We start from the raw sequence: 15,605 nt of genomic DNA on the forward strand, positions 1-15,605 counted from the left end.
TTTGCTTCTTTACATTTTTAGACATTTCCTTACCCAGGATAATTGCCCTTATAACCGACGGTGTCGAATGGTGTATGACAGCACTTAAAATATGTCCCGCACTATATACATCAGTGTCTTTGTTTTACCTGGTTTCAACAGAGAGATCTTCCCGTCACCACGCTTATAATTTTTCCTACATTTCATTTATTTTATACCTAAAATAGTGTTTCAGATGCCATAACCAATTTCTTTTTAGATCAGATTGAAGTCAAGTAAAGGATTTTTTACTGTTTTTTCTTTTTCAAAATCTTCTTTTTTATCGTTCTAGATGTAACTATTCTTTACTACTAGCTGTCAACTACCTGAATCAATCTCGTTTACAGCTAGGACTGGTAAAACTACAAACTTTACCCTGTTTTGTCCAACGTACGGGATTTAATCTATCATTTTTATTCTTATTCAATTGCCTTATCTTTAAATAGAAGATATCAACTCGTTTGTATGTATGAACAATAAAAAAGCTGGAGAAATTAAGCAACTTTAAAATAGTGTATACAACCAGGTTTTTCTAGTATCAAGGTAGGGGTGAAGAGTTTGATGTCATATTGTATTTTTGTTGTTGTCTTATAGGAGTTGTGCACGGCAAAATGTTGCGGACCTGTCTTTTATGATATTTACTTTGATCATGAACAATGCATTATTAAAAAGCGTTTTTCATTCTGGAAAGTATTTTTTCTGCATACAAATAATTTGACATAATTTTGCAAACCCTTCTGACACAATTCCTTCAACAATTAATTACCAAAATAGCTGACTCTGCAAGGACGTATAGATTGCCTAAATAAATGAAGTCAAATTGCGATTAAATTTTGTGACTGTTGTGGATCGTTTGCATCTTGCAGAGTAATAAGATTCGTGGTAGTGTCGGTAGTTTTCACCCCGGATCACGGCAGTAAGCCATTGAATTTACCAGAGCAGAGTTCAACCACCGCATCGTTCATGGGCAGGCTGTCAAGCAGTTCACCATCACATGTTATTTCGGAAGTAACTGATAACTTCTGTACACGCAGAATAGATGTATAGTGCAAATGATTACTTCAGATTTGTCTGGTACTTCTTCATTAGTATTTTGACATCAGCTGTACCGTTTTCATTACTTTTAAACTTTTAAGACTGTTTTCAAAATCAAGTATATACATTTCTGGCAATATGTCCTGTTCTTTCATGTGATCATGTGTTTTTGTACAACTATAGCCCTCTTCAAGAATCAGTCATTTTAAATATTGCTCGATCACTATTGTATAACATTAGATTTTAAGACATAAAATGTAAATTGGAAAGAGTTCAAGAAGCCTTCAAATTAAAAAACAGTGTTGACTTTATATATTTAGAAATGTCAAAACATTAAGAGATCTTGAAATTATTTTATTTTAGAGGTGTAAAACTATTTAGTGTTAAAGTTAATAAAAATAAATAACATAAATCGTTTGTAAGATGTGTACCTCATTTCCTCACTTAGGCAAAGGAAGGTTTTTAATATGCGCAGAAAGCCTTTGTCTTTTGTAAATGTGGAAGTTACAAATCTTCCGACTATTTCCCCCGTCTCGAGTCTCTTTGACATCTTTTTATTTCCAATGGTCAAGAAAATAGTGTTTTTCTCTTATTAAAGGTAAAGGTTTGTAATAGAAATAACTTGGTTCAAACATATTATTAAGTGTGATATAACTATTTTAGGAGGACCCTCTTCTTATATTTTACTTAATATGTAAATGAAGTTGTTTAATACTCGGTACAATAGGGATAATATATAGATATAAAACTATAAGAAAGTTCAGTCCTTTTTTCAAGCTTTTATTTGATTTGCTAACACATATATTACTTTATCAGACAGAATGATAATCTATCATAAACATTTTAATGGTATTAAATGTAAATGTTTAATGATATTAAGTTGTACATACATTTACTTAAACTAAACAGATAATTTTCATTTATATAAGTTACAAGCTGCTTTAAGTTGTTCTTAGCAAAATTTATAGCATATTTTTCAAATATTTAAGATAAGAGCCCTTAATGTAATGTTCTTAACTACATTTCGTCATTTAAAAGACACATAAAATGAAATATAACTTACAAAGATATAAAAAAAATACATGTATGAGACATCTGAATACACTTTTACAGCGTTTAATTAATTTGATTACACATGCATTTCTTTATATGGAAGAATGGTACTGCAATCTGGAAAAGGGATCTTTTGATTGGTTCTCTGACTATTAGTTGAATTAAGTTGACCAATAATTGAACATTATTTCTTGAGAGGCTGAGCCAATATTTTAGCTGATAACAGATGTTAATATATCAAACAATTTGCATTTCTTTGTCTATTGTATTTGAGACATCCTTTGAAATTTATAAATCTATACCTAACTGTGAAATGGAGAACATAAATCTCAAATAAAATTTGAAATGAGATTCAAAATAGATATTTTACTCGCATTATTTATTATAAATGCAAAATGAAACATTATAAGAAAAGAACTGTTTATATAGCATGACACATTATAGAGTCAGAGCGCGCACAAATAATGTATGTCTACATTGTAGACTTCGACATACGTGTGGACATTAAATTTATTTAAGTACGTTTTGAATAACCATTGCACAGTTATGATGACTTGATACTTGAATTACTGTTTATAACACATCTTTTGCGTAGCAGTTGAACGTATTTACTTTACAAGCATCTTTCTAAGTTCTTAGGATTTTTATTTGTGATTTAAAAAATGTTTTCGACATGTTTATTTTCTTAATCAAAGAACAATAGATGCAAAACAATAGATTCTTATGAAAACAGTTTGTTATAAACTAGGAATACGACAAAAACCTACAGAATTTTGACAAAATTCATCTCATGGTTTTTATTTCACTTCAGTGTTCTTATATTTTTCGGTCTGGTCCTTTGGGATCATTAATTCCAGCAATTTAAGTGTTGAAAATTGAGTACCGTGCTAGGTTGTCAGAGGGATGTAACACTCTTTCATTATCCCTCATGTACGGACTTAATTAAACCGGTCTTTAATTTTTATGTATTTTTTTGTGATTTACACTTCAGAATGAGCCTATCGGACTCTATTTTAACTGAAACTTGAACATTAAAGGGCTCTTTTGCAGAAATAAGAAATTTCTAAATAAGATGAAATGTTATACTTATTGAACATTTTTACTTCTGAATTACATTGTACATTGTACATGTATTGTTAAAAAACCGTTTCGCTAACAAACCACACAAATTACATGATAATTTCTACTCAAAATGTAAGAATTATGTACAGAAATGTGATCTTCTGAGAATTATGTACATAAATGTGATCTTATCTTATTTTTTATATACTTATTTGAACATGGTCTCGCTTAAGGTTCCCAATTAAAAATACCTCTGAAATCGTCTTATTCTTGTGCAGTTTTCCAAGTTTGCCAAAAATTATATTACAGTATAGTCGTTATTGTTTTCAAATATAAAATATCTTTGTCATATAGTTTTGATTTAATTAGACTTATCAGGTACTACACTTGTAATGATAATATGATCTAAGAGATACAAAAATAAAGTTATGATGGAAAAAAAACAACAAAAATACAAAAAAAACCCCAAAACAAACAACCTTGCTGGCTTTTAGTTTCAATGCATTTGTGAGTAATTCTAGCCTTTTTAAATACTCTTCAAAGTGAAGATAATACATTATTAGTATACTACTTGAAAATGTCACTGTCAAGTATCATCGAATATTTAAAAAAAGTCAAGCCTTATATCATACAAAAATATATAACAACATCTATATGTATCAAGTAACAGGTATACTTACATATATATTATATCACAACAAGATCAAAAACTCTTATACTCATAACATGATTGATATAACAAAACATGTTAGTACATTACATTATACAATCAAAGCACAGAAGGCGCTGAATTTGTTTGGGTCTCAGAATGTCTGAAAGGTGAAGGTTGTGAGATTATAAACCAATTTGTTTCTGTATAGTGCCACCAATGCTTTCCAGTTTTTAACTGTAGTAAATTGGCTATAAGACTTATTGCAACACTGATAGTCAATTCAATGTTTATTTGACTTAAAACATGAAAAAAACTGAGTTGCCTCAACTGGGATTTATTGATTATTTATTTATCGATTCATGAGCGAGCATGCATACCCCTCGGCCTCGGTGAAGTTATATCTTGACGGCCTGAAGAAAACCATATTATTCTAAATAAGGGTTTTTTCGACGCTAAACCTGTTGTTTAACAGAGGTTAAATTATTATGGAGCTTACTGTAAGCATGTATATCTATAAAGAATGAAACAGTATTAGAAATATTCGACCATTCGGGAACTACTTTGCTTGAAAATTAATGCGCCTGTCATTTGATAATCTTTACGCATTGATCTCCCCTGAATTTTTTCGGCGTTAGTGTAAATATAAAGGGAAGTAACCGCTTCAAAAAAGTGGGCTACTTTAGGCACTTGCAATTAACAGCATTAGGCTCTGAAATTTCGCTACCATTATTTGTTTGGTCTGACGACCCAAACAAATAAAAATTAAAGCAGCGCCATTAATAAGTACTCCTATCAAAGAATACGTATTGTAACGCAGAGATAAAAACAACAACAATTCTAATGTATTACATACTTAATAATATAATAAACACACCAATTAATATTATATTAACCACATCACTGAATAGTATTATATCATATCATACACAAAATTTAAAAGTGACATTAATAAGTATCAAATAGTAAGTATTGTAACACGAATGTACAAGGGTTTATATCACACAGACAAAAACTCTAATGTCTCACATACTGAATAATTTTTCATTTATTTATTTCAGTCTCATCTTTACATGTATACTTAAATATATATATGAAGCATAAAACACAAACGTAAGATACAGATATGAAAATGAAAGATGATAAGCCATTCTAAACAGAATTACGAGAGACTAGTATTATTAAGGAGACAACTCCACCAAATCACAGCAGTTTACTGTTTTATAATACATGTACAACCATATCTCAGTATTACACCAGGCAAAAATTTAAAAGGCAACATAAATAAGTATCAAAGAACAGGTACATAAAACAGACAGACACGTAAAACAAACATAATTTAAGTTCTTTTTGTAAGTAAAATCGTCAGAAATTCAAATGCGGTTTCACTTTTCAAAAATACGGTTTTTTTCCTTAAAAGCATATAATAGAGCGACATATTCATTTTTGACATATGCGTCACTAAAATCTTTTCGTATTTAAAACACAAATATAAATATAGTAAGACATTAAAAATGTTTCTTCATATATTGCTTTCATAAATATATCTTTAAAACATGTACTTTCTAAAATCTTCAAATTTGTTACAAGAAGTACACTTCCCATCTGCTAACAGAAAATTCTTTGTCGATCTGCAGGACTCCATTTTAAGATTTTTTTAAGACATAAAGCTATTCGACATTTCTGAACGTTCAAACATTTAAGAAAAGAATTGAATTTTCTAGACGCTCGAGTCATAATTGAACATTGTTATCATGAAAACATTATTTGAAAATATATATACAAACATCAAATTTCCGTACTCCTTGTGCATGCCATACCTTATGAAAACCCAGTTTTACATCCGTTTCATCAGAAAGACTTTTTTAACGATTTGAAAATAGAGTAAAGTTGCATTTCTGTTTAACTTTCACATTTGTCATTAAACCCATGACAATTATTGAATGTCATAATAATTGGTTTTATTTTCTTCAGAGAGATATACGTTTTCAGATTTCTATAACTTTGTGGTGGAACGACAATGGTATTTCTTAAATTGTTTTTTTTTTTTTCAAAAACAATTTATCAGTTTACAATTTTTTCATTAATTTTCGCTATTATGTAAACTGAATTCAGTGTCATTCTAGGTTACCGTTCTACCAGAATTTAAATCACACCATTAAGCTTATCTACAATAAACATATTAGAGCGCCATATATATACAAAATTAAAAAATATGTATACAGTACATTTACATGAAATAATAAAATATCAAAAGAATTGTCGTATCACACTGAGATCAAAAGATCTAAAAAATCACATATTGATTAATACAAAAATATCACAACGTTATATCCATACAAAATTAGGAGAATATTTTTATATGAATCAATAAAAAATGTTATGAAAGAGATTATATCAGTCTGAGATCACATATTAATTACTACAAAAAACATATCACAGCGTTATATCCATACAACCTTTTAAAGAATTATATATAGTAATAAAACACTCTATGAAGTGTTCTTAATTGCGATGTAGTCTAAATTGCGGATATTCTTATCAATGCCTATATATTTTATGACCATGGTCCATCCATATAGTTTGAGCACATAATATGCTTTACAATCTTATAATATAATCTTATAATATAAATATATTGTAACATTCAATCTACTGAGAGCACAACATAATCACATATAAAAACGTATGTGTTACCGGAAGAAACTTAATATTGCATGATATAACCGGAACTTGATATCAAATACACATGTACATTACAATTACATATAAAAATGTATATTTTAAAGTATTGAACGATTAAACAAAATAAGTTATAAAAACATTCTTGTAAAAAAGAAAGTGTAAATGAAGATATTTAAAAAAAAAATCTTTGGACGGATTTAAAAAGCTTTATAAATAAAAGTGGCCGGTTTTCTAAACATAGTAGTCGATTCGTTTGGCATTAATTCGATAAATTAAGGTATTGTTAGGAGAATGACTGCCTTGATGTTATTTTATCTAAGGAAAGATTTAGTAATAAAAACTAAAACCAATTTCCAAGATATAGAGGCTGGACAGCACCGCCTGACTTAAAATTGAAATATTCTCAGTTGGAAAACTAGCGTGTAATTGTTAAGTTAACACTTTTTTAGGTATTTCTATCTTTTTCTATCTCAAATACATATAAACATTTAAACAACAAACTCTGATTATTATTTACACCCAAAACAAACACACATCATTTATCAGCCACATTTACGAAATATCTTTTCATGTATACGTCATTCAAACGAAACAATACTAGACACCAGGCGAGCCCAAGCTCTAAACAACTTGTGATCAAACAAAACAATAAAGTCACCACAAAATGAAGAACACAAAAATGAATATTTTTTACAACTCTAAGATACAGTATAAACCACAAACATTCAACCAACAATATTAACTTCCCAAAATCTAACCCAGCATCAGAAAAGCAAACTAAAGCACCCAATATTTACAGATATTCTCAAAAACAAAGCATCAACTAATATAATCTTTACAAGACAAAATCACTCCAAACATTCAACCAATATCAACCAAGTATATCTTACCAAACATTTATAACTCAACAACCAAATAAAATGCAACAACCAAAACAACTTATTACAACCAATGTACCCTGATCAATTGTGATCACCACAATTATATTCAACCAACTTCTACAAATCAACATAACACCCTTCAAAACAGCAAATTCTCTTCTCAACAAAAATTTTTAAAAAATACGCTACATACTATAAGCGTGCTTCCCTAACTGATAAAACTCGCATATTTGAAACTTGACATTTACATGTACATAAATTTTATACGCACAGCATCTAGTTTAAACTACATCGAAAACAAGTTAAATGTTGACGCTGCACATCAAAGACGCCGCCAAATGATGTGAACAATCAATCAGCATTGAAAATCGTTCTCAAATACAGTTGAATATCCGAAGCACAAAATCATTTTTTTCTGAATGTTCTTGCTATGTGCTCGTTGTTTAATAATAAAGTTGCATATTTTTGTTAAAATGTAGAACCTAATGCATAAATTTACAAAGTAATGTCATGTCTGGAATTCTAAAATGTTTGTCTGCTGCGACAAAGATTGAAACGTCTGGTATATGTGCCGAGAATATGTCCATTTATATATTGGTACGAATTGCATAATGTTCGAATGATTTTGAGGACGAACTGTTCTGCAGTGATCTCCCCTTACTGGCCGTAGCGTAGAGACTAGTAGTTTTTTGCCTCTAAGGGTAACAACTTCACATACCAAATCACAGTAGTTTACTGTTTTATAATACAGCATATATCAGCATTACATCATGCAAACATTTAAAAGGCGGCATAAATAAGCATCAAAGAACAGGTACATAAAACAGACAGACACGTAAAACAAACATAATTTAAGATTATTTTGTAAGTGAAACAGTCAGAAATTCAAATGCGGTTTCACTTTTCAAAAATACTGCTTTTTTTCAAAGCATATTAAAGAGCGACATATTCATTTTTGACATATGCGTCACTAAAATCTTTTCGTATTTGAAACATAAATATAAATATACTAAGGCATTAAAAATGGTACTCATAAATATATATCTTTAAAACATGTACTTTCTAAAATCTTCAAATTCATTACAAGAAGTACACTTTCCATCTGCTTACAGAAAAGTCTTTGTCGATCTGATCTGCAGGACTCCATTTTAAGATTTTTTAAGACATAAAGCTATTCGACATTTCTGAACGTTCAAACATTTAAGAAAAAAAGAATTTTCTAGACGCTCTAGTCATAATTGAACATTGTTATCATGAAAACATTATTTGAAAATATATATACAAACATCAACATTACCTACTCCTTGCGCATGCCATACTTCATGAAAACCCAGTTTTACATCCGTTTCACAGACAGACTTTTTAACGAGTTGAAAATAGATAAAGTTCATTCTGTTTAACTTCACATTTATCATTAAACCATGACAATTATCATGTCATAATGTTGTTTTATTGCTTCAGAGGGATCTACCTTTCAGATTTCTATAACTTTTTTGTAGGAACGACATGGTATTTCTTAATTATTTTTTTTCAAAAACAATTTATCAGTTACATAATTTATTCATAATTTTGCTATGTAAACTGAACTCAGTGTCATTCTAGGTTACCGTTCTACCAGAATTTAAATCACACAATTAAGCTTATCTACAATAAACATATTCGAGCGCCTTATACATACAAAATTAAAAAAATATGTATACAGTACATTTATATGAAATAATAAAATATCAAAGAGATTGTCGTATCACACTGAGATCAAAAGATCTAAAAAATCAAATATTGATTAATACAGAACATATCACAGCGTTATATCCATACAAAATTAGGAGAATATATTTATATGAATCAATAAAAATGATATGAAAGAGATTATATCAGTCTGAGATCACATATCAAATACTATCACAGCGTTATATCCAAACAACCTTTTAAAGAATTATATATAGTAAAAAAACACTCTATGAAGTGCACCGAAGTGTTCTTAATTGCGATGTAGTCTGAATTGTGATATTCTTATCACTGCCTATATATTTTATGACCATGGTCCATCCATATAGTTTGAATAAACAATGTGCATAATCATCTTGATTATCATATGAATAAATTGTTATATTCAATCTACTGAGAGCAGAACATTGTCTTGAAGAAGTCTATTGTAAAAGGGTCTGGTATTATATTTATGTGCTTTACGTAATTCAAATATGAAATAAAAAATTAAAACTTATAAAATGTGTGTGCAGAAAACAAAATTAACCACTCTAAAATGAATTTTTCACCTTATTATAAAGATATCAATATTATAATACTTATTGATATTAAAGATTCTTTGACAACTGTATTCAAATATGACAACATAACCACGAGAAAAGAAAAGCAAAACATACTCCTCAAACTATAATCAAGACGAATTATAAGTCCTATTTACTAGCCGCTCTTTTTAAGTATATCGATAAAATACAAATTGACTCAAATTGATAATATATGTGTAAATACATAATGATTTTTATCATTTTTAAAATGTATATGATTTCTGGTGACTTATGAGCCTATGGGACTGGGTGCTGACTTGATTCATACGAATATGGGTTGAAATGAGTAAAAAGGGTATAAAACAAATAATGAGGACTTACACTGGTAGTCTTAACAATGGATAAGCGATTCACCATGTTACCATTTACCATGAAAAGAAAATTCCGTTCTTTTTGAAATTGGTCTTAATAGCAGGATAGTTTTGTATCCGGGGTGATTTTTAGAAGGATTATTAAGAATCAGCCAAAAATTATTATTCTTATATGAATATCAAAAGGATTATATCACGCATAGATCAAAAGATCTAAATTATCACATGCTGTTTATTTACAATAAACATATTACAGCGTCATATCCATTCAAAATGTTCAACAAATATATACGTTTTTATTATACCATGCGTATACATTTTTTTCTATAAAACCTTATCTGACGTCACATTGTACCATATCGATTTATCATCCTCGAAATGAATATCACCTAGTCAATACTTTTTCGGCCGAGTAATGTATACAGACATAAGAAAACGGAATGTTCTTGTTCTCTCCCTTTCATTACAAGCAACAATGATTAGCTCTTGGAGTGTTAATGCTCTAGGTACAAAAATACATTAAAACGAATATGTTTGTTTGGTATAATAAAAAGAATAACACATGAATCTCAGGTTAATAGTGCATATTGGCAACCCTTGAACTGAAAAAAAAAACAACCTCGGCTCCGCCTCGGGTATTATTTCCGTTTACTGGTTCCTTATATCTACTAAAACCCTGAGAGAAATGTGAAATTTGTATGATATAGATAAATCAAAAATTGTTATAATTGTAATATGAATATCAAAGCGATTAAAAAGTTTTTATCACACACAGATCAAAAGATCTTAATAAGCACATATTTATTATTACAAAAAAATAACAAACAAAAAATATCACAGCGTCTTATACATACAAAATTACTAAAAAAAAAAACAAGAGTTCTACATGATATATGAAAATCAATGTGATTTTATCACCCAGGATCGCATAAATCCTACTTGCCTTTGAATTCAATATTGCATTCAATATTGTACGAATAAGCTCCCCTAAACTGTTATTCTTTTTAATCAAGAAAATTTCACAAAAGACGTAGAAAAATCTAAATATTGTTTGCAAGTATTTCTTTCGTTTGTATATATGTATAAATGTTGTTTTTTTTATAAAAAAATAACATATTGCTGTCGAGTGGACATTTTCAACCCGTGAAATGTGCTTCTAATTTTGATAATATCAACTAATATCCCGATAATCATATGTTATTTATAATTGTCAAATGTAAACCCTAAAACTGCACAGCTTGGTAATAAACAGTCTCTCTGGTCTCGTCAGCTATGTGTTATATTAAGTACGAGTGCGTTCTCCTTGCTCATTGAAGATGAGGACGCAAGTTAGCGTGTCTCGTCTCGATATGGTATTCGGCAGAACCGTGTCCGGTAACGGGTCAGTAACTAACTCTGTAACTATTTCTATCACACAATAGTTGTTCTAATATGAGCTTATATTATTATCAACTTTTCACAGCATTATATCATACACAATTTGAAAAAAGTCCCAACGTTTCGATGTATCACAAAAAAGTTATTCCACTCTAAAAATAAGAGATATCAAAGCGCACATAAATCACAAGGTTCGAATTCACATGCAGTATCGCATATCAAATGATATATAAGAAAATCTATCATATAAAAGTTATACAAATCAATAAATATGAAAACTAAATATGCACTAGTGGATAAAACCAAAGTTTGCTTGCAATTAAAAGGACTTTGAAGACAGTTTTGAAATTTGCCGAATAAGAAATGCTTTCATTTATTTCCTGATTGATCACCTTCAATGTTCCTTGGACACATAACTATTGTCGTAGAATCGGTTTTGTTCCCAGTGATGCCCGTTACAAAGTCTTGTCTTCCGACCCTTCATTCAGAGATTTAATTTTCTAAATGTGTCATCCTCTTTGTGCGTACGATACAATAGTTTGTAATCAAAACATTTTCTTGAATTTTACCATTTAAAATTTATTTCATTAATATTTGTACATCAAAAATGCATTTTTGTTCAAAGCGTTTCTTGCAAAAGGGAATGGTGTTACTAGTATATCTTGAAAATTGTATGATTGTTAACAATATTCTCGCACATGTGTCGTAATGTCCCTTAAATCCTCCACAAATATCAATTCTGACTTTACCCCAGTAAGTGAGGGTCACACTTAAAATCGTTTCTATTTACCGGTATTTAAAGTACGTTGATGCGAATTATTTTCTTTCAAAGAAACAAAATACCAAACAGATTTTAATGACAAATGTCCGACACATGGTAAGTTTGTATGTTCAAGATAATAATAATTTGTAATAAGACGAGAACAAATCATTAAAATATTGTTATTAAAGTAGAGTCACAAAAGAGTTAATCTAGAATAAAGAATATCTGATTTCCTATGCAAACCCGTGGGTTCAAACAACCTTTAACATTATAAATATGTGGTGTGGCACAAAGTTTTGGATAACTTCTTTTCTTAAATAAAGATAAAAAGGTTAAAGGGTCATATTTGGTGTGTTTTTCAGATTGTATGTTTTTTAAATTCAATTTTAAATTCTATTTTTGGCTCTTTTAAACTACCCATTTCTCAGACTGAAAGCTTTGTAGTGGTCTATCTAAGAATTATTCCTGTGAAATGCTGTCAAAATCGAAACAGTGCTAAAAGAGAAGTTTGAAGAATTTTTGGACATCTACCAACGACGAACGGCCTTCGGCGGACGATATCAGAAAATCCCACATCTAAGTCAGCACTCTTTGCTCAAGAGAGCTAACAAGTAGTCAAATGTAAACAACAGTAAAATGAAAACCGCAAACACAATTTGATTACTATTTTAGCCAATGGAAAGAGCAATATCTCGATAAACCCTTTTCCTAAAGCTCGCTATATGTTTTGTTTTAATTTATTTTTAATTTATGATCACTATGTAAGGTATTTACATGACCCAGATGCTTGCAAAGAGTCTCCTTCCGCGTAAATTTGAGCAGGAGAGTTTTCCATGTGAGTTATAAGTTTAAACTCCCCGTTTGTAAGTTTGCTCAACTCTTCCAAACCATGTGACAATGGTAAAAAACAGAAGGATTCTTCTTCACCAAATTTGCCGATGAGCATTGAACAAACACGAATATTTTGATCATCGTCATCATAACAAAGTATTGCACCACTATCTCCTTCTATAGCTAATCTGGCATGTGGATTTCCAAGTTTGAAGCTTCCAGGACGTACTTTTATATGGTGTTTCCCATTTGACTTTAATAAGACTGGTATTTCTATCGTGCCTACGCCTAACTGAGTCTTTGCTCCTCTTAGATAAACAGACTTTCCCTGAAAATTATCGATTTGGACTGAATAACAAAAGCATGTGCGTACTTAACAACTTGAATTGAAACTAAAGCTAATACAGAACTATTTTGTTGATATACTAAAAGCCGATTTCAATTGAGGCAATCTAAAAAACATAGACAGAAACTTTTTTTGTCGGTCTGCTCAAAAGAGGAGACAAATTATAGAATATATTTGAGCAATAAACTAAATAATATGGGTGAGATAGAGCCACACTAAATTGTAAGCTTAAAATGCATATTCTTTTAACTTCTAAACGAAGCAAATGTCGAAATAAAATAATGACACACATTATAGTTTTTGGTTATGTGACATTGAAAAGTTCAAAATGTAAATCCACCAAACGTCAGTGCGATCTTTGTTATTAGTAGATATAAAAACTATTTTTCTTGTGCATTTGCTTTAATAAACTTTGTATTATGTGATGTTGTTTTCTTTGAATATAGAGAATCAGTTTTCATATCAAAACTCTTTATGATATGATTTAATTTGATTTTCATATATTTTTTTATCAAAACATAAAAAGGGTCGTTTGCTGAATAAAGGCAATCATCAAACGTAGAATATTATGGATCAAATGATTTTTTTCAGTTATAAATGGTTTAACATTTTCAAAAGTTAGTTGAAATCTATATTATGTATCTACTGAGTATTATGTCAGAAGTACATACAGTTTATAATCTTTTTTATAACTTTTTTTTTAATATTCTAACTATCAAGTTTCAAAGATCGTTAGAAATATGTCTTGGTCATCTAGCAGGTACGGCTAACACATTCAAAGCCACACGGATTCTGTCATTTAAATTGCTAGCCGAATTAATCAGTTGCTATTTTCAAGAAGGGCTATCATTCAGTTAAAATGTTTGGAGGTCATAGAAAACAAAGTCAGTCAAAAACACAAGAGGACAGACCTGCAGACTCAAACATTGAAACGTCTTTATCACTGATTAATAATACATTATACTCAAATTATAAAGCAAAGGCGCATTTTACATTTAAGGTAATTTTACTTAAGTATTTGACAAAACTATTCAAAACAATTAAAATTCTACTTTTTTAATAATGTAATAGTTTTGCAATATTTGTATTGACCAAAATATATGATTTCAAATCACGGACATACTTGATAATGTATTCTCACCTGCAGATGGTCCATTTTTTCAATTAGGCTTGCACGCTTTACTTCACCCTTATAATTTCGAAAGAATGTATCTAAATTGAGCACTCGTTTATCAACTGTCTCCGCGGCAGCGATGTCATAATAACCATCATCCCTTGTTTCTGGTATAACTTTTCCCAAAAGTCTATTATCCCTATCAAATATTTCATTTCCTACATATTTTGCAAAGTGCTTTGAAATCAGTGCACAAATAGAAGAAGAGTTACTGTTTTTGAATGTTGCAAAACATCCAAGAGTGGCATGATGGTCCTGCGTTTTCTCTTGAGCTCCCCCTTGAACTTTCCCTTGAACTTTACCTTGAGCTTTGCTTGGAGCTTCTTTGGACTTTTGAATTTTAGGACTTATCATCGAACCTATATAGCTGTATTCTTCCAAATCGCCTTGAATATAAATAAGCTCGTATTTCACAATACCATGTGTTGTGAGAAATGTGGAAATCTTCTCCTCAAGTACCTTTCCCTCTGATTCATTAGAAGTATGATTTACGTATATGTAAAATGTGCGGTATCGAAATCCACACCATGTTATGGCATTGTCTAACTTGAAAAGGTCTCTTGCTACCTAAAATCAGTTATGACATAAACATAACAATTTCAAAAAAGAAAATGATAAAATTAACTTAACGAGTCTAAATGAATCGGTTAATGTAAATGTATATATTTTGGACAAAAAACCGAATCCATCTGTGCCTTGCTTTGAGGTTTTTTGTTATACAATTAACGTTCATTTTATCACATAAAAAGGTATTTTAATTGATATCTCATTATTAGACATAACACCAAGGTAGCTGCTTGCATACAATTCAGGTTCGTAAGGTAAACAAAATCTTTCATATTTTGTTTCAGTATCTTGGAATTATTTGACATTAAAATGTAAAACAAAAATCGTACCTCTTCAGTAACAATCGTTGTCTGGTACTCTTCAAAAACAGGCTTAATTTCTTCAGGGAGATTGCTTCTTTTAGACAGCGCGATCATTTCATCTAACAGCCTTTCAATGTTGCTTTTATTTTGTTGTATGCATTGGTAGAATACGTCTAAGAAAAGATAAAATGTACTTTTTTGAAAATGCAAGTTTATAATCTAATTGCCCGTAGTGCGTAAAC

The 15,605-nt window shown here is 30.0% G+C and overlaps 1 protein-coding gene across 1 annotated transcript; it reads right to left on the reverse strand.

The window, feature by feature from the left end:
* Positions 1-12,533: 12,533 nt before the first annotated feature.
* Positions 12,534-15,532, reverse strand: LOC132733493 (uncharacterized). Its single transcript, XM_060720145.1, has 3 exons — positions 15,391-15,532; positions 14,462-15,061; positions 12,534-13,302 (listed from the first exon to the last, which is right to left on the reverse strand). Exons 1-3 carry the CDS (start codon positions 15,475-15,477, stop codon positions 12,901-12,903), a joined length of 1,089 nt encoding a protein of 362 aa, XP_060576128.1. The 5' UTR covers positions 15,478-15,532; the 3' UTR covers positions 12,534-12,900.
* Between the last annotated feature and the right edge of the window lie 73 nt (positions 15,533-15,605).

This window comes from Ruditapes philippinarum, unplaced genomic scaffold (genome assembly GCF_026571515.1).
Source record: "Ruditapes philippinarum isolate M1 unplaced genomic scaffold, ASM2657151v2 ctg842_1_1_1_1, whole genome shotgun sequence".
NCBI lineage: Eukaryota > Metazoa > Mollusca > Bivalvia > Venerida > Veneridae > Ruditapes > Ruditapes philippinarum.

Bases quoted from the DNA above. Each gene is read 5' to 3' on its own strand.
- LOC132733493 (XM_060720145.1), bottom strand. From the start codon at position 15,477: ATGATCGCGCTGTCTAAAAGAAGCAATCTCCCTGAAGAAATTAAGCCT. The intron at 15,062-15,390 runs GTACGATTTTTG...AACTGATTTTAG, and splicing joins CAACGATTGTTACTGAAGAG to GTAGCAAGAGACCTTTTCAA. The intron at 13,303-14,461 runs GTGAGAATACAT...GATAATTTTCAG, and splicing joins AAAAAATGGACCATCTGCAG to GGAAAGTCTGTTTATCTAAG.